The sequence below is a fragment of the Perissodus microlepis genome, chromosome 8 (assembly GCF_051167445.1).
Source record: "Perissodus microlepis isolate ML-2025 ecotype Zambia chromosome 8, ASM5116744v1, whole genome shotgun sequence".
NCBI lineage: Eukaryota > Metazoa > Chordata > Actinopteri > Cichliformes > Cichlidae > Perissodus > Perissodus microlepis.
Window position 1 is genome coordinate 27,762,136 of NC_140468.1, and position 19,867 is coordinate 27,782,002.

At 40.6% G+C, this 19,867-nt stretch overlaps 1 protein-coding gene across 1 annotated transcript in view; it reads right to left on the bottom strand.

Annotated features, from left to right (window-relative positions):
* fmn2b (formin 2b) overlaps positions 1 to 19,867 on the bottom strand; it is a 65,494-nt gene that overhangs the window by 37,022 nt on the left and 8,605 nt on the right. The window contains exons 4-10 of the mRNA XM_084938480.1: positions 19,611 to 19,761; positions 16,377 to 16,426; positions 13,110 to 14,143; positions 12,438 to 12,582; positions 5,342 to 5,429; positions 3,519 to 3,580; positions 2,561 to 2,652 (exon numbers count right to left, since the gene is read on the bottom strand). Coding sequence (XP_084794606.1) covers positions 2,561 to 2,652; positions 3,519 to 3,580; positions 5,342 to 5,429; positions 12,438 to 12,582; positions 13,110 to 14,143; positions 16,377 to 16,426; positions 19,611 to 19,761 — 1,622 coding nt within the window. The remainder of the gene's footprint in view (positions 1 to 2,560; positions 2,653 to 3,518; positions 3,581 to 5,341; positions 5,430 to 12,437; positions 12,583 to 13,109; positions 14,144 to 16,376; positions 16,427 to 19,610; positions 19,762 to 19,867) is intronic.

Here is a 19,867-nt window from a genome sequence, read left to right on the forward strand (position 1 = left end):
TCGGGAATGGCGCTGTCCAGCCAGGTTTCAGTGAAAATCATGCACGAACAGTTATTAAAAGTCCGTCGAGTGGCGATCTGCAATCGTATTTCATCCAGTTTGTAACGGATTGAACGGGCATTGGAGAGGAATATGGTCGGGAGTGGTGGTTTAAACGGACTAGTCTTTAGCCGTGCCCACAGGCCTCCCCGCCTGCCTCTCTTCTGCCTCCGCTCGCAACGTCTCCTCCTGCGGCTTGCTGTTGCGGGTAGCCCCGGGGGTTGCTTAACGATCTCCGGGGGGATGAGATACTCGGATGTTAGTTGAAGATCTCCACGGCTTAGTTGTAGTAGATCATCTCTGTTGTATTGGAGTAACCCCAGACCGTGTGAAATAATACCCAATACCACCAAAAGTGCAAAAGTATAGGAGCTCCGGGCCGCTGCGCGCCGCCATCCGTGGTGCAATACAATTTATGTTAAGCTGTCTTTACTTTTGTACAAGGTGAAGTGTTTGCTATGTGCCAGGTAGCTGGCATATAACAACAACACCTCATCCATGCTTAGGCACTACAGAGCTTTGCATGAGAATAGGGGGAACACCGATTGTGGAGCAAGACCAGGTGAGCCATCAAATGCCATGATAATATAGCATGCAGTCATTTTAAGCATTTCCAAATGATCATTTTCCATACTGCCAGTATAAATATACACAGTATACTGCATCACTATACAATATAGATGTTTTACACACTCCTTTTGTTGTTGACATTTACAGGCTGTGTGCAAAAGGCCACACTCTTCAAATTCATGCCAACTAATATTTTTACGTCCAGTAGGTGTCCTACTAGAGCAAATGAAGCTTCAAGAAGCTTTGCGCTGGGGGTGAACCAATTGGATGAAAAGCTTCAGTGCTTCATGAAGCTTCATCTGCCCATCACTACCTGTTTCTCCATCACCTGTTCAGCTCTGATGATTCAGTAACCAAACCTACATAATGACCAGCAGCTTTTACAGCTGTGGCTCCAGCAAACATCAGCTGATACCAGAAACTAATATTAAATAAATTCTAACAACAGCTGATCAAGCTTAAACATGCTGCTGTTGTTTAGCACGACATCTGGCGCAAAGTGGGCGATAAACAAACAAGAGAGAAAATCCGATCAGCTGATCATTGATCAGTTTCATGATTAAAGTAGCAACAGGAGAGGGAGGGGGAGAGAATGAGAGGAGAAGAAGAGGCGGCTGTGCAGCGTAACAACTCCACCTTTGTGTCTTTTTCCATCCTAGCTGAAGTACGGGACAAACTCCGTCCCTTCTCAGCTCAACACGAAACGTAATAATTTCTCTGAATGCGGGACGATTCTGTCTTTTTATAGGACGGTAGGCAACTCTACTAACTAACCTTATGAATAAAATAAAGTTCACTATCAGTAACACCGTAGCACCCACCCAGCTGTATAGAAACTGCTAGCAATAACATATATCATGCTAGCTAGTACGCAGCACGAGTTATTGTAACTGACTGTAAAAAGTCAGCACAACGAAAATAAACTCCACCTAAACTTGGTTTATATCTGACCCAGATAGACTGCAGGTCATAACTTCTTACCTGAAGTTCAGTTCACCTGACACTCGGACCGGCGGCTGCCTCGGGTCTCTGCTCCTCCTGCCTCCCCTCTCCCTGATCCACCTGCCAGCCTCCACCACTTGCTAATGTTACTGAATCTGTGGAAGCTCCGCGATGCCACCACCAAACAACTGAGTTATTTTTACACACCGGCCAGCATCTGGCCAATCCAACACCTTTCGTTGTTTATATCATTACAAAAAAAAAAGAAAGAAAATTATCGGGCCACCGAGCACATGCCCAGTATGCCCGATGGCTAGTCCAGCTATGGTCGTGCCATCAGTTAACCCTGCCTAGGGTTGCCGACCCCTGATTTAAGTAAACTGATAACAAATTCAAGTTCAACACTTGTAATCAGCGCTAGATGTTTTTAACCTGATGAGTCGTGAAGTAATGGTTGAACAATCGTCACCTTATCATTCAAACTTTCCAAACTCTTTTGGGACTCTCAGAATGGAGGACTATACACAAAAATGACCTTAATTCCCAATCAGTTAAAGCAATGTTTTTTTGCTAAATCCCATGAATTAATGTTGAAAGCACAGTGTTCAGTATCTGATTTAAAATCAACTGTGGTAGTATACATGGTAAATGGACTGGTTTTTATATAGCGCTTTTCTACTGCATCTGAGTACTCAAAGCGCTTTTACACAACTTGCCATATTCACCCATTCACACAAGCACTTTTTTATGTGCTTTCTATGTAACATTCACACACACTCATACTCCAGTGGATTAATCGGAGAGTAACTTGGAGTTAGTATCTTGCCAAAGGATATTTGCCATACAGACTGGAGCAGATAGGATTTGAACCACCAACCTTGCCATTAGTAGATGACCTGCTCTGATGAAAAAAAGTCTGCCTTCACCATAATTCTTCCTGAGTCAGTGAGATTGTAACTCATGAAATAAACCTGCTCATTATCGTGGAAGTGTTAGAGTAATCACTCACTGTTCTGGTTTGTCCAGGGGCTTGGCATTCTCTTTGTCTTTAGTGGACTTTATGTGCTTTTCGATCTTGTCCAATTCTTCCTGTTGTGCTCTCTGTGGGAGAGACACAAGAGATCTGGCTCCATGTCTTCTATAATTTATATAGAAAATGAAACTAAGGCAACATCTGAGCAGATCTAAAACAAACAAAAAAGGATGTATGACTAGACTCTAGACTCTTTTGAAAAAAGTTTGATACTCAGTGAACTCTTCTGGCATAATAATAATAAATTGTGAATGACATGCATGAAGGCACTCAGTTTAAACTTATACACCCTGTTTTAACTCATAGACATCTTTTCTGCTGACTGTTGAACTGGTAGCAGGAAATACACATCTGCAGTCTTTTTCTATTTGTTTGGTTAGTTTTAAGCACAGACACACATAAATATCAGGTTAACATTATTTGGGGTATATATGTAATATCAATCGATTTGACATACCAAATAAACATTTTTTCACAGCTTATCTGTTGGATGTTAACAGTTATTTTAGAGCCTATCCATCCACTTTGACTTACATCTGACTCTGCATTACCTCACTACTGCTCTTTTTTATCATGACTGGGACATCTAGTAACATTAATGATTATGATCGGAACAAAAGTGGAATAATAAACTGCCCTTCAATGGGATTAGATTATCTGAAAGATTTGACAAGCAGTAATGTAAATATAACATTAAGGTATGTCCCAGAACAGTGAACTACCTGGTGTATTTGACAATATGTTGGAAAAATCTGTCCCAAATACACAGTCTTCCTTGACAGGTAGTGTTCATCATTGCAGACCTGGTCTGGTTTAATTGCTGCATTACTAGACAAGAAATCAACATTCAGCCTTTTATAGACATTGGACCAATAAGGATTTAAGGCCCTCAGATCTCTAGAAGCAAACAATATAAACTGAGTGTGAAGCTCACATTTTCATACAGGGCCTGCAGGGTCTCCAGGTCAACTACAGTGTTGTCCAAGTTCAGGATGGCTAGGAGACAAAGAGCAATTGGTTACTGATCACCAGTGTTGGGGAGTAACGGAATACATGTACCGCCGTTACGTATTTAAAATACAAAATATGAGTAACTGTATTCCGTTACAGTTACCGTTTTAAAAGGTGGTATTCAGAATACAGTTACTTTGTTGAAATGAATGGATTACACGGTGGTATTTTCCTGTTTCATAAGACTATGAACTCCATATTTTTGATTTCCACGCCGGTGGAAACCCAAACAAAACACGCATTAAGAGGCTCTAATGCCTGTGTCTCAATCTCGCAGCCCATGTCACCTCTACTTGCGGCTCGCATAATGATGTGAAGAAATATTTTTAAAAATTATTCACAAAAATTATTTAATATGAAGGCAATAGGCAGAGTGTTACAGGCATAGCCCTAAAGAATGTAGCCTCATGGGTAGTGTAGTCTGTGCTGCAGGGAGAATGGCCTGCCATACCCGTTATGTGTCTGTGAGCGCGAGGGAGGGAGAAAAAGGAGAGTCAAAAAGTACGAGTTGTCACCGAGCAGAAACGGGAGATGGAAGCATGTAAATATATATACATATATATATATATATATATATATATATATATATATATATATATACAAAGTTGACCCAGACAACAAAGTAAAGCTAGTTTTCAGCTATGAGCCTGACATGGAGGTCCCTTTACTACAGTTTGGAGCCGCGGGCCTGTTTTATATACGCGTGGAATAGTTTTCTATACGAGATCGCTGCAAAAAGTGGAGCCTTACCTAATGTCCACCCTACTGTTGCTCATTTTATATTAAGATTTAAAAATCTAGTCGGTATTGGTATGGCGAGTAACCTTCAGTAATAATAATAAATCACACAGCAATAGTACATTCATGTAGTTGTAAAAAGCTTGATAATATATTACGAAATCCAAAGTATTCAGAATACGTTACTCTCATTGAGTAACTTAACAGAATACGTTACAAAATACATTTTGGGGCATGTATTCTGTAATCTGTAGTGGAATAAATTTTAAAAGTAACCTTCCCAACACTGCTGATCACTCCATTCAAAACTTGACAAGTTGGGGAAAAACTCAAACTCCCAAGAACTTAAGTAATGCCCAGGAAATTTTTAAACAACTAATTATTAACTAAAGATGTATTTCCTGCATTTTCAAAATTCACATTTACAAATGTGGCCATTTCACTATTAAACATATTTACTTAGGGATCAATAAAGTATGCTGATTCTGATTATCATTATCATTATTGTGCATGAAATAAATTAACAAATGGCATGAACATTTTTCCTACCAAGTACAAGTTTTAGAGAAGCTTGCACCTTTGTGTGACTGTTTTCTGAGAGAGAAAAATAAAGTAGGCTCTTTTTACCTTACAATATAAAGTGCCCTGAAGCAACTGTTGTTGTGAAATGAACTGAATTAAACCAGATGCTTCTGAACTCACTTGAAAAACCACCTGCTGTATTTGACATAGATTGCCATGTTTGAAAAAAAAAAAAACAACTAGCAACTAAATTGAAGCACGTTGAGCCTAAGAAGCAAAAAGGCTAAAAGAAAACTGTTCCTGCTACCTGATGCCTGGAAAGGTTATCTGGAAAATCATTTAAAACCTGCATACCACACTAAAAAAATTTTCTAAATTGTTTTCTAAATCTAAATTGTTATAGGAATTAGACAGTAAATGAACCCAATATACAATGGCTAATTGCATTATTTGAATTAACACTGCCCAATCAACTGTGGAACTCACCATGGTGGATATCTTTCATGTCAAGGTGCAGTGATGACATGAGGATTCCTACAGCCTGAGAACGCTTATTGTTTAGGAGCTTAACAACCTAAAACAAAAATAAAACAGGAAAATCAGACAGGTTAGATGCTTTCATAGGAAGTGGAGTGTAACGTAATGTACTATATGTAATCTAAAAATAAATTGAAAGAATTATTAAAAGCTCCAGAAGAGATAGCATCTCCCTCTCTCTCTCTCTGCATAGAAAAAAAAAAAATTCCCCGCTCGCCCCTGTGGGCGGTTAATCTTGAGGGTCCTGCGCAGTATCTTAGCTGTTCCTAGGACTGCGCTCTTCTGGACAGAGCTCTCCGATGTTGTTCCGGGGATCTGCTGGAGCCGCTCGCCTAGCTTGGGAGTCGCTGCACCTAGTGCTCCAATTACCACTGGGACCACCTTCACCCTCCACATCTTCTCAAGCTCTTCTCTGAACTCTTGGTATTTCTTGAGCTTCTCGTGTTCCTTCTTCCTGATGTTGCTGTCATTCAGAACTGCTACATCGATCACTACGGCCGTCTTCTTCTACATATATATATATATATATATATATATATTCTATATATATTCTATATATATTCTATATATATATATATATATATATATATATATATAGAAGAAGACGGCCGTAGTGATCGATATATATATATATAAAAACACCCATCTCGCCCCTGCGGGCGGTTTATCCTTCAAGCTCGGGTCCTCTACCAGAGGCCTGGGAGCTTGAGGGTCCTGCGCAGTATCTTAGCTGTTCCTAGGACTGCGCTCTTCTGGACAGAGATCTCCGATGTTGTTCCCGGGATCTGCTGGAGCCACTCGCCTAGCTTGGGAGTCACCGCACCTAGTGCTCCGATTACCACGGGGACCACCAAGCATCGAAGGCGTTTGGAAAGGGAGGGGGGATGAGTGTGTATGAGTGTATGTGTATGCATGTGTGTGTCCTGAGTTTAGGTGAGAGAGTGTCCTTCGCCCTGCCAGGCTAAGTAAACAGTCTTCCAGCCAACCCAGGTGGCCTTGCATAGGGAGGAACAGTCTAAACACCGTCTGTTCTCAGGGTGACAATTTGTTTTGTTTGCCTTGAGACCACAGCTGGCGCTGATACACAGGGTGGGCCATTTATATGGATACACCGTAATAAAATGTGAATGGTTGGTGATATTAAAGTCCTGTTTGTGGCACATTAGTATATGTGACGGGGCAAACTCCTCAAGATGGGTGGTGACCATGGTGGCCATTTAGAAGTCGGCCATCTTGGATACAACTTTTGTTTTTTCAATAGGAAGAGGGCCACGTGACACATCAAACTTATTGGTAATGTCACAAGAAAAACAATGGTGTGCTTGGTTTCAGTGTAACTTTATTCTTTCATGAGTTATTTACAAGTTTCTGACCACTTATAAAATGTGTTCAATGTGCTGCCCATTGTGTTGGATTGTCAATGCAACCCTCTTCTCCCACTCTTCACACACTGATAGCAACACCGCAGGAGAAATGCCAGCACAGGCATCCAGTATCCGTAGTTTCAGGTGCTGCACATCTCGTATCTTCACACCATAGACAATTGCCTTCAGATGACCCCAAAGATAAAAGTCTAAGTGGGTCAGATCGGGTGACCTTGGGGGCCATTCAACTGACCAATCCACTTTCCAGGAAACTGTTCATCTAGGAATGCTCGGACCTGGCACCCATAATGTGGTGGTGCACCATCTTGCTGGAAAAACTCAGGGAACGTGCCAGCTTCAGTGCATAAAGAGGGAAACACATCATCATGTAGCAATTTCAAATATCTAGTGGCCTTGAGGTTTCCATTGATGAAGAATGGACCCACTATCGTTGTACCCCATATACCACACCAAACCATCACTTTTGTTGGTCCAACAGTCTTGGAGGGATCCATCCAATGTGGGTTAGTGTCAGACCAATAGCAGTGGTTTTGTTTGTTAACTTCACCATTCACATAAATGTTTGCCTCATCACTGAACAAAATCTTCTGCGTGAACTGAGGGTCCTGTTCCAATTTTTGTTTTGCCCATTCTGTAAATTCTGTGCGCCAATCTGGGTCATCCTCGTTGAGATGCTGCAGTAGCTGGAGTTTGTAACGGTGCCATTTGTGAGTAGCTAATATCCGCCGAAGGGATGTTCGACTAATGCCACTCTCCAGTGACATGCGGCGAGTGCTACGCTGTGGGCTCTTGCTGAATGAAGCTAGGACAGCCACTGATGTTTCTTAATTAGTGACAGTTTTCTTGCGTCCACATTTTGGCAAATCCAACACTGAACCAGTTTCACGAAACTTAGCAAGCAGTTTGCTAACTGTAGCATGCGAGATGGGTGGTCTCGTAGGGTGTCTTGCATTGAAATCTGCTGCAATGACCCGGTTACTGCGTTCACCAGATATCAACACAATTTCGATCCGCTCCTCACGTGTTAACCTCTTCGACATGTCAATGGCTGTGAACAAAGAGAAACTTGTAAATAACTCATGAAATAATAAAGTTACGCTGAAACCAAGCACACCATTGTTTTTCTTGTGACATTACCAATATGTTTGATGTGTCACATGGCCCTCTTCCTATTGAAAAAAAGTTGTATCCAAGATGGCCGACTTCTAAATGGCCACCATGGTCACCACCCATCTTGATGAGTTTGCCCCCTCACATATACTAATGTGCCACAAACAGGACTTTAATATCACCAACCATTCCCATTTTATTACGGTGTATCCATATAAATGGCCCACCCTGTAGTAGCCACATGAAATGATGGTGGTATTCCTTTAGTGCGAACAACTGCATGTCAATTTCACAGTCGATCTAGCAGTCCGACACTGGTCTCTCAATTTCCCGTTGGAGAGCCGTGAGCTTCTCCGAGATGTTATCCATTTTTCGCTCAGAGATCTTAGTCTGAGTGCTCACGGTAGCCTCAAGCTTCTCCAAGATCTTATCCGCGCTGCGTTTAATGAGCCCATTTTGAGAAGTCACGACTCGTCCGATCGCTTCAGTCACAGCAGGCAGCCTTGTGGGCTTTTGAACAGCCCATTCCGCTTTCCGCCAGGGCCAAGCCAGCTCCAATCAGCAAGAACCCTGTTATCATGATTCCGAAAAGGTAGGTGTCTTCAATGTCCTCGATCGACAGTCCCGCCAGGCACACGACCCTCCAGTTATGCCACCCGCCCATCGTGTATCAGGCAGGGGACGTCCCTCCAGGACACTCAGGCTCACCCGAGCCCCGGCTTCTCGTTGAGAAGAGTGTGTCAATTGCATTCAAGGACCAGTTGATCACATCCATAATTCCTCTTTTAGGTTTTAGAGAACAGACTGTGAGAGTGTTTCAGGGCAACAATAGAAAAGTAGATGAGACTAGACAAGGACACGAGAAGCCAAGCAGGGAAGATAAGGGAAAGGGAGAGGAGGAGAAAAGTGCGACCGCCTTCATCGAGAGCCAGAGAAAGAGGGACTTCTGGATGTCAGCCACTTCCTCTGTCTGCAGCTCGGACGTCACCCAGACAAGGTCTGCATCAGGTGTTGAGGAACCAGGACATACTGATGAAAAGTGGAACAAGTGGAACAAGACAGCATAAATGGGCAAGAGATGAAAATAGTGTACTGTTGGAATATCATCATGACTCGCACCCGAGGTTGGGTACCAAGCCCCAAGTGCGATGGAATAAGGATCAATGAGTGCAAGAAGAACTGACCTGAAAGATAAGATCCCTGCCCTGCTGGGATAATAAGCTGGCCAAAGGAGGAGATAGAAGCCACTGACATTAAGACAAAGAAGCTCCTGACCATGCTTGGAGGGTTTCACCCCAAGTCCAGCACCCTGAGGCTGTATGCTAAGCAGAAGGAAGGAGGCTGGGGACTAGTGAGGGTCAGCACCACGGTCCAGGATGAGACAAAGAACACGAGTACATCAGGAAAATGGCCACAACCAACCACGTGCTCAGTGAATACCTTAGGCAGCAGAAACCCAAGAAAGAAGATGAGCAAGAGGAGGAACCATCAATGAAGGACAGGCCTCTGCACGGTATGTACCACCGGCAGTTGCTGACATCCAGAACCAGTGGCTGGACTGAAAGAAAGCACAGAGGCACTAACCACGGCAGCACAGGAACAAGCTCTAAGTAAAAGATCCATAAAGGCTGGGGTCCATCACACCAGGCAAGATACCAGGTGCAGGCTGTGGAAATAAGCCCCTGAGACAATCCAGCAGATAACAAGAGCAGGGGACAGTAGAATGTCATAACCAAGTGACTGGCACAAATTACACATGGCCACACTGAATATGGCCTGCAAGTACTAAGGTCAAAATGGGACACGGGACAAAATCACCAAGCTAAGAAACTGTGAGTGGCTCCAGCAGATCCGAGGAATGATGTCTAAGATCTCTGTCCAGAAGAGTGCAGCTAAGGTATTACATAGGAACAATGACTGTAGAAAACATGGATGACCTAACAGCTCCCCAAATGTGAAGCTGAAACATCTCTATCGGCTTCTGGTGTTTGGTTGTAGTATAGGTCACACTAAAACAAAACACTTCTCTTCTGATATATTTTTCCTTAAGTTTTTTTTTTTCAGCCATTATTCGTAGTTCGGATCATACCGATTTGGGTCAAGGGGTCTCCTTTCTCATAATTTTGATTTTAATTACTAACTTAATGCTGTTTAATTAAGGTGTAACCTAACTGTCATGACTTTGACTGGCAGCTCCAGTTATGGCGAAACATTTAATTTCCAAAACCACCACTGTCTGTTTCAAATTGGCAGCATAAGGTGTCCTACAGTAAACTGGACTAACCTACAGGCACTGTTGCAAGTTAAATTTAAGATTTCTAAGCTAATTAGTAATTGACATTCTTAACTGCTCTCTAAAATATAACAGGACACTGGTGTAAACTCTCGACCATCTCACCTTCTGTTTAATCAATTTTCTGTTTGACGTTTATTCAGCTGTGTGGAAACTATAACTTTAATCTCAGCCAAACCGATTTACTCAGGAACAAATAAAACACTGAAAAAAAACCAAACAATAATGTTTAACCTGAGAAGCGAAAGACTGGGGGGGGGGGGGGGGGGGTGTCTAAAAACGATGTGCCGGGAGTCTGCTGTTCTCGCCGGCTCTAGTGACCCTTGACCTCCCAGCTAGCTATCGAGCTGGTGGGTAACAGACGTCTCCGAAAACGTTGGAGCACTTTTGCAAATATGTGATGTCTTGATAAACCAAACAGATATTTGAAGTTTGCACAGCTACATTCTCACCTGAAAATATGTTAAAGTTTATTTTGTGACCCCGAAACAGTAATAAGAGTAATATTAAAACTAAGTAGCTGCCACCATTGTTGGAAACTGGACTTGGCCAGGCTGCGCTATGAATTCTGGGATAGGTTGGGCCACGAAGGATACACCCGACCCATCCTTCAAATCCAGGGAAATGAAGGATGCATTTGTCGGCCACATTTGGAGCAACCTTCTAATTAGGACTGCCTTCGTTGCCTGGCTGTGACATAATCAGCCTTCAAATGTGGCCTCCGAAGGATGCAACCTAGGTTTTGGGACACAGCTGTTGTTTCAGAGTTTTACGTTAACTGGTTAGGTTTGTTTACATTTGTGTTCCAGATGCTGCACAGATTCAGAATTTTTTTACTACCACTCAACACCACTGATCAGCACAATAGAATCTAGACTTTACTTTTGTATATTCTGTTCACTCTGTCAGCTGTTTAATGACTGCTGCTGATTTACGAAACATGCCCACATTATTCTGTGATAGTAACAGTTTAACGTGGGCAGCTGCCTGCTCAATATAATGTAACATTGCTGCAATATTCTGCACAAAACAAGCAAATATACTTTGTTTCCTTAGCTCACAGCTTCTGGACATTGTGTTTACCCTCAGATCGACTTATCTGAATAAAAATTGACAAATGGAAATGCCTTAAAAGGAGTTAAGTGTTAAGTCAGAATTTTTGTACTGTGTACCCTGCCTCCATCTGACAGCAACACTCTGTTCCTCTTTAAGTGGAATTTATGGTCGGGCAGAGAGAGCATGTTTGCTCTCTGCTCCACTCCAGGGCCTGCCCATTTACCAGCAGTGAGCTCTGTTGTCAGATAGAGGCAGTGTACACGATATGTTTTTCAGCTAATGACTGTGTGAAAGATAATATAGATATAAACATTTTCTACACTCATTGGTTGCAACCATTGTCCGTGAGCCAACCGCAAAGGGCAACAAAGTTATACCATTCAAAGAGCTGAAGTGAAAACAAGTGTTTAAAAAAGAAAAGAAAAGTGTGCACTCCAGCCAAGGTCTGTGCTTTTCATGATTACTTTTTTTGAGGTTTCCCTGTTCCCAGTGAACTCTGCTATTGCTCCCCTTTCTATTCTGGCCCACTTGTCGACCAATCAAATTTTGGCTGTCGCATACATCATCCAGTTCCAACTGTAGTTAATTTTTAGAAATAAAAGACAAAATTTGATTTTAGTACTTTAAAATAGTATTTTGTTAATACTGATACTTCAATATCTTGATGCTGAAATCTTAGTTGGGCCAACAGTGTAGTGACAACAAGAGCTGTGGACTATAATGTACATTAGGGGTTAAAGTGAGCCAAATATTGGATCTGGTGCATTTATGTTACATTATATCAAGGATAGCAGACATTAATTTAAATTCAAGGTGATAATGCTGATCAGATTCAGTCACTATGTTCTACCTTTTATAGTAGCTGATGGGGTGGAAATCAGCCATATAGCTCTCTGTTTAAAACCTAATGAATTCACTTGGCAACACAGGTCATTAAATCCCCTTACAAATATGTGACCTAACAGGATTTCTAAGATGTACAAATTGTAGAATACAGTGTAAACTATGAAGTGATAAGATAGTTTCAAATTTAGTGAAATACAATGTTTTTGTTGTTTTTTTAAGATGCGTTTCAAAAACACTATAATATGGCTTAAGTGAGCTATTGCATGTTTCTGGATTATGTACGTTTAGATTCATCTGAAGACGAGGGAGCACGTTTTTCAGCTCAGAGGATTTAAAATGTAATTAAACACAACACCTGTTTAGCCTTGGATTTGGTTATGGTGTCAGACAGTGGCTGCTTCTTCTCCTTCACGGCTGTTTTCGAGAACAATTCCACAAACTCTTGAAAGTCTACGTTAGGCTCCTCAATTGTTTCCCACACAAGTGAAGATGACATGTCCCTGAGAAACACAAAACAGCACCACTTATTATGACAATGAAGCACTTTGTTTGATGTATTTTGAACAGTGAAATATAAAACAAGAACACTGTTGTGAGCATTTTGATCATGAAATAGTGAGTCATGATCCGGGAATACAGAAGTTGTGCTTGATCACAGGCTTGGTCATGTAGTAATAGGGTTGTCACAATAACTTTGTTGATGGCATATGTGCAGTTGAAAATTAACTCTTTATACTATGTCAATATAGCGCATAGCTTTGGTCTTTTCATGAGTTGGCAATTAAAACATCATCATCATCATATTGTTGAGATAATGATGTCTAAGAATGTCTTTACCAGAATTAAAAAAAAACCCCAAAACATAATGATAATGTATCATAATGATTTTTTCATCATTATAACACAGTTAGGCCCATAAGTATTTGGACAATTGACCATTTCTTTGTAATTCTGCCTGGGTATAGCAATCAACATGTATTAATGTCACAAAACATATGGACCTAAATGTACATGTTACTTTCTTTACTTCTTGGTGTGGAGCTGGATCCTGGTCCAATAGAGAGGCTTCATGGGTCTTGGTGGCTCTAACAAGGCCTTTCTGGGTGGTTTCTCCTGTGTCAGACCCAGAGAATACAAGCCCAGTGGCAGTGGAGGAGGCAGGGAGCCAAGAGCTCCTGGAAGAGCTGGGGGAACACAGATGTTTCCTGGTGGAGGTGGAGGAGGCGGAGGAGGAGGCACACAAGCTTGAGGTGGAGGTGGGCCTTTAACTCCTGGTAATGGAGGAGGAGGAGGAGGAGGAGGAGGAGGGGGAGGCACACAGGCTTCAGTTGGAGGTGGGCCTTTAACTCCTGGTAATGGAGGAGGAGGAGGAGGAGGAGGAGGGGGAGGAGGTGGAACCATGCCACAAGAAAGGGGTGGGACTAGGGCAGGAGGAGGAGGAGGAGGTGGGGGTGCAGCAAGACCATGAGGGAGAGGTGGAGGTGGGGGTGGAGCCAGACAACCAGGGAGAGGTGGAGGAACTCCTAAACCTGGTGGAAGAGGGGGTGGAGGAGGTGGAGGAGGTGGGACTATTTCTGGTAATGGTGGAGGAGGAGGTGCTACAGTCTGCCCTGAATAAGGAGGGCAGACTCCACTTTCACTTCCCCCTAGAAGTGGGGGTGGAGGAGGAGGAGGCTGCAGCTGACACGAACACAGGTACCCATCATGACTGGGGGGAGGCTCCAGGAATCTGTCGACTCTGTCTGGCTCACTACAAGGCACTTTGAACTTTGAACTGTCATCCATTGGTGATGTCTGCACAGACTTTGCCTCCAAGCCTCCAACAGAGAAGGCCTCAGTCTGAAGGTGAGCATCGCACACACCCCTTAGTAGGTCCTCCTCTCCTCCACATTCCCTGTCTGTGGTGGAGGTGGTGACTTTCATACTGTCCTTGTCCACCAGAGGGGGCAGTCGCTCCAGCTCAGCAATCTTAGTCCTGAGATCTTCTATGGTTTGTTCCAGTTGTTGGATGACATTAACGTGTTTTTCCTTCAGTTTTATTGAAGGAAAAACACATTCATCCTGTAGAAAATGCAAAGCCATGAGTTATTCCAGAATTAAAAAAAAAAACAAAAAAAACAAAAATCATTAGTAAAACTAAAATTAGTATGGATTTTCTTTCATATTTATTACATATAAAGTGAAATATTTAATGGCTTTTTTATTGTAATTTTTATTTAATTGTTGTTCATAGGCTTAAAATGGGGGTGACTGTAGCTCAGGAGGTAGAGCATGTCATTTATTGATCAAAAGGTTGGTGGTTCGATCACTGGCTGCCAAATATCCTTGGGCAAGGTACTAACCCCAGTTGCTCTCCGATGCATTCATCAGAGACTGAATGTGTATGAATGTTAGGTAAAAATATTGAAGAAAGTTAATGTGGCATGTTGTATAAAGTGCTTTGAGTGCTCCCAAAGAGTAGAAAACATGAATAAGTCCATTTACCTATTTTAAATTTGGCATATAGTGTATGAAAATCCAACATTTCAAATTATTAAAATAATTCCTAAAGGCAATCAAAAAAGTATTTACTGTACGATGCAAAGTTTTTGTTTTATAAGCCACCATCAAAATTAAAACAAGAAAAGGTTTAAATGTTTAACTTATATGTAATGCATATAGAGGTTATTAAAGTTTACCTTTAGTATAACATTTTTGTTAACACTTAAACAACTTATTACATAGGGATAGGAATCAAGAATCAGTTCCCAGTAGTCCAATTCCTTGCAACTTTTATTCTGCTTATCGGTTTCAGTTGCACTTGCACTACAATCACCTGATTTCAGTTTGTGTGCCGGAGGAGGAAAATAGTGTTGCAGTGTACAAAATGGTAATGGTAAATGGACTGGTTCTTATATAGCGCTTTTCTACTCGCACTCAAAGCGCTTTACACAACTTGTGCATTCACCCATTCACACCCATTCGCACAAGCACATTTTTCTAAGTAACATTCACACACACATACTCCGATGGATGCATCGGAGAGCAATTTGGGGTTAGTATCTTGCCCAAGGATATTTGACTAGGGGAAGTCAGGAATCGAACCACCAACCTTCCGATCAGTAGATGACCTGCTCTACCGCCTGAGCTACAGCCACCCCAAGTGGACATCACTTTTATTTTATTTTTACTGCACTAAAGAACGAGAGATGGTAAAGTTGAAAGGGCATCCAGGACAGAAACAGCAGCAAATTGCTGCTAACATAACTTCGGCTCTTGGCAATCAGCTACACAGAGAGCATTTTAACACTAGGCTGGCCAGAGGGCAAGTTAATGCCAAGCTTTTTTTTTTTTTTTAAACAAGGTTTTAGTGAAATATCTTTGTGAGAGCATCAAAGACATTATTCTAATATGCATCTCATTTTGGATATGTGTATATAAGCCCCAGATATTTGGATAACTTGGGCATATTTTTGCCATTATGTCTGGTATTTGAAAATTTTTTCTCTTCATGAAGTTAAGTTTGTTATTGTGTGGGCTTCACTGCATATTTTTTGCCCCATTAATATCCCATTATTATCACCTCCATTTCCTCTGACAAGTACATTTTCAAAATGTACTTTGAAGTACTTGATGTACTTGTCAATTAAATTTAATTCCATAGCGTTTTTCCATTCTTCATGTCTTGTGAAAAAACGTTCTTAATTATGAAAAAACAGAAGTCTGCGTTGCTGAATTTGAACTCTTTTAACTGTTCAAATGATTTAATGCTTTTATTGTCATGAAACTGGTATAATGTATTGTTTGAACATGATTATCTAACCCCATTTAGTTAATTATGTCTTAGTCAATCACTTATTAACATGATCAAGTAAACCATGATTAACTAAACAGGGTTTAGATAATTTATGTCTCTCACACTGCACCACATTTTAAAAAAATGTACAATCCAAATCTCTTTGCATGTGTTTCGTTGTACATATACAATGACAATAAAGGGTTATTCCATTCTATTCTATTCTATTCTATTCTATTCTATATGTGACAGTATATGCATTACATTATGACACTGTAAAACATTTACTTTTACGTACTTTGTGATGATCTTAATTGCGTGTTATTTTTTTATATTATGACCCATAGTAATGGGCATTGATGTTTTTAAGCTCAAATTTGTAATGCTCTCTAAATTCTCTTAGAGCTGTTCTTACATTACTTATAAACCAAAACTAATTTTGGATCATGTTGGAGTTGGAAAATCAAACAGCGTAGCCTTTAGTTCTTAATTTGAAAGAAAGAAAGAAAAGTGACTGACCTCTTTGTTTACATGTTGCTGCCTCAAACCCATGATATCTGCATGGAGCTCTGGACAAACAAACACACATAGGTCAGTGCAATACACAACAGAGGCAACCTAAGAACAAATGTGTCCAAATATCTATGGATCTAATTATATCTGTTTGAGTCAATCAGCTGCATGTTATTTATTTTTGTACAATAGTGATATAATACCAGTATTTTGTTTGTTTGTTAACTGCTTTTATTAGTTTTTATTTATATGTGCATTTTGGAGCATTTTCATTTAATCAGTTTGTCTTTCATTCAGTTTAGTTAAATTCTAATATTTTATTAGTCTGTTAATTGCCGCTAAGTACAAAGCAGTATCTGTTTCTGTGAATACAATTTGACAACGACGTTTGTTAGCGTTAAAACCTAAAAGTTTGAAAATGCAGTAAATCAAGAAATGTGTGCAGGACAACCAGAATACACCTGACAGCAACTCTGAATCCTTTTTTAATAATTGGATTTCATATTCTACAAGCATGTTTTGAGTTTTCAAACATTACAAACATTTTTCAGAATGACATTGCCAGAGCTCTTTTCCTGGCGTAACTCTTCAAGTTTCACCATAGCAGGTCATCTGCCTCCATTTCTCGCTATCTCTAGTATTCTGTTTTCTTACACAAATCCTTCACATTTTCTTCATATCTTTTTTCACTATATCCATGAATCTTCTCTGTGATCTTTCTCTTTTCCTTCTGCTTGACAGCTCCATATTTATACATATGCATTTATGCATCCTTTATCTAGTATATTGAGTAGTCCTCTTCTGCACATGTCCAACCCATCTCAGCCTTGCCTCTCTAACTTTGTCTTCAAAGCACTAAACTTGGTCCCTCTCATTCACACACATGCAGTATGTCTTGCTTCTAGTGATTCTCATTCCTCTTCTCTCCAGAGCATTTTCCCACCTCTCCAGGCTCTCTTACACCTTCTCTCAAATCTCACTACAGATCACAAGTAAGTAAGTAAAGTTTATTTTTATTAAGCGTTTTTTCATAGTCAGGCAATCACAAAACGCTGTACACAAAGGCTAAAATAACCAAAATGAATAATTTTTTTTCCAGTTCAGCTGAGGAGACCATTTTTCGCAGTTTAGAAATTTTTCTTAAATAAAAGAAACAGGAACGAGACAGAGATTTGACATGTGAGTCAAGGCCCAGAGAAGAATCTAATATTACTCCAAGATCTCGAATGTTTGGCTTAGCAGAAGGACAGAAAGAAGCAAGAACCTGACTGGTTTTAGAATGTAGTTCAAGAGGAGCTGTGATCATGGTCTCAGTCTTGTTTGTGTTTAAAACAAGGTAACTGCTAAAAAGCCAATTAGAAACCTGAGTTAAGCACTGGACTAGGTTGGAAAACCTATCCAGGTGATGAGGCTTAAAGGAGGCACGCAGCTGAATGCCATCGGCATAGAAATTATAAGAAATGTCACTAAAAGATTGAATAAAGCCAGCTAAAGGAAGCATGTAGAAAGAAAATAATAATGGACCCAAAACTGAACCCTGTGGAACCCCGCAGGTTAAGGGGGCAATGTCAGAGGAGAACCTGTCAGTCCTAGCAGAAAAGGTCCTGTCTGATAAGAAGGAAAAAAAACAGTCTAAGGCACAGCCAGATATACCCGCCAAAATCTTCAGTCTGTTAAGTAGCTGATCGATGGTATCGAAGGCTGAGATTCCCTGCATCAGAAGCCATTAATAGATCATTATAGACCCTTAAGAGAGCAGTCTCAGTGGACTGCTGCTTTTGAAAGTCAGACTGAAAAGGGTAAGCAGTCTGTAATCTGCATAGTAAGGACCTGAACTGATTTTCTGCAATTTTTTCTAGTAATTTGCTTATAAATGGTCATTTTAAATAGGCCGATAATTACTAGTAGAGCTGGGATCTAGATTCTGTTTTTTCAATAGAGGAGTTACCTCGGCATGTTTAATATGTCTAAGGAGCATGATGAGGATTTCATTTTACCTACAGTATTACTGTAATTAAGTCATTGAGTCTGATTGGAGAAAAAGAAGTAAATGACCCAGACACCAAGGGCCATCTTCACAAGGGGAGGCACTTGAGGAGATTTTGGATCTCGAGTCCTTATTTACACTTTATTTACAAAGTGATTGAGAAACGTGTCTTGATGCATTCTCAATCATCCAGGTAAGTAAATCTCCAAAAGTTGATCCTGTTCATCTGGACGTTTCTCCCACTGAAAACGCAACGTCCAGATGAACAGAATCAACTTTTGGAGACTGAGAAAAGTATCATCAGAAAGTAACACAGCATGCTGAGATGGAGGAGAAACAATACTGTTAATAGTCTCAAATAGTACTTGGATTATTCTTATGATGATTTATACGATTATTGAAATAAGAGGATCTAGCCTCTTTCACTGACTCATTATATAAGTGAAGAAGTTCTTTGAAGTGTTCACGATGAACAATCAGACCAGTGGGCCAGTGAATAAACACAGTGGACCAGAGGGTCTGCTTTTCGGCAGGAACGTCAAAGACCACAAGTTTGATCATTTAACCAAGGTGTGCAGGAACTAACAGAGCAATGCCTAGTTTTGAAAGGAGCAACCTGACTGAGAATGACAAGTTATTGGTCAGTAAAAGAGTTAAGAAGGAGCTCAACATTGTCAGTTTGTCAAGTTTTACAATTAAAAAGGGAAGAAAACTTAGAAATGATAGTGTCATCAATAAAGTGCCTGCGCTCAACAAAATCTTGGGGAAGAGACTCAAATGTCCAACCTCACATACTTTTCTGCCACTCTTGGCTTACATCATATTCTTACATCATAATCATCTTCTGAGTAATAGCTTTTATGAAGCAAAAAGCCAGAAATGAATAAACACGAAGAAAGTGTAAAATGTTTATATGCATTTTTATATAAGCAAGATGACAAGATTGGTATCTTTCACATGTTTGTGTGTTAGCCTACCAAATCATAAAGATTGTAAAACAATCAAAAGTGTAAAGCTTACTTCGCAAAAAGTAAGAGTAAGAGTTTTTAAAAATTGTAATATACAGAATTCAAACCCAGCTGTAACAAAAGGGTTAGTTTGTTTCAGTGTTTGGTATAACCTTATGGTAATAATGTGTTTTTGTTTGTTTATATAGAGCCAGGACCACAGAATAAACACTGTATCAGTTTTAGGGCATGCACAAACCACCAACAAGAACTACAGATTAGACTAAAGAGCAGTGCTCTTCTTACCTGATTGTGCAGGTTGAAGTCCATTCCTGTTATCTCCACCTGGTTTGGCTTGAGGCCAAGGGCCTTTAATCTGAATTGGTTGTTTCCCCTCACAGAGATCCAAAGAGTGTGGTGGCTGGTTGACAGCTGCCCATGTGTAAAGCTGGTCATGCTAAGTAAACATATTTTTTTAAAAACAGTTACAGTTGCACTGATCCTCATTTCACAAATAAATCTCCACATTTGGAAATGTCAATCATAAATACTTGTTTTTAGAG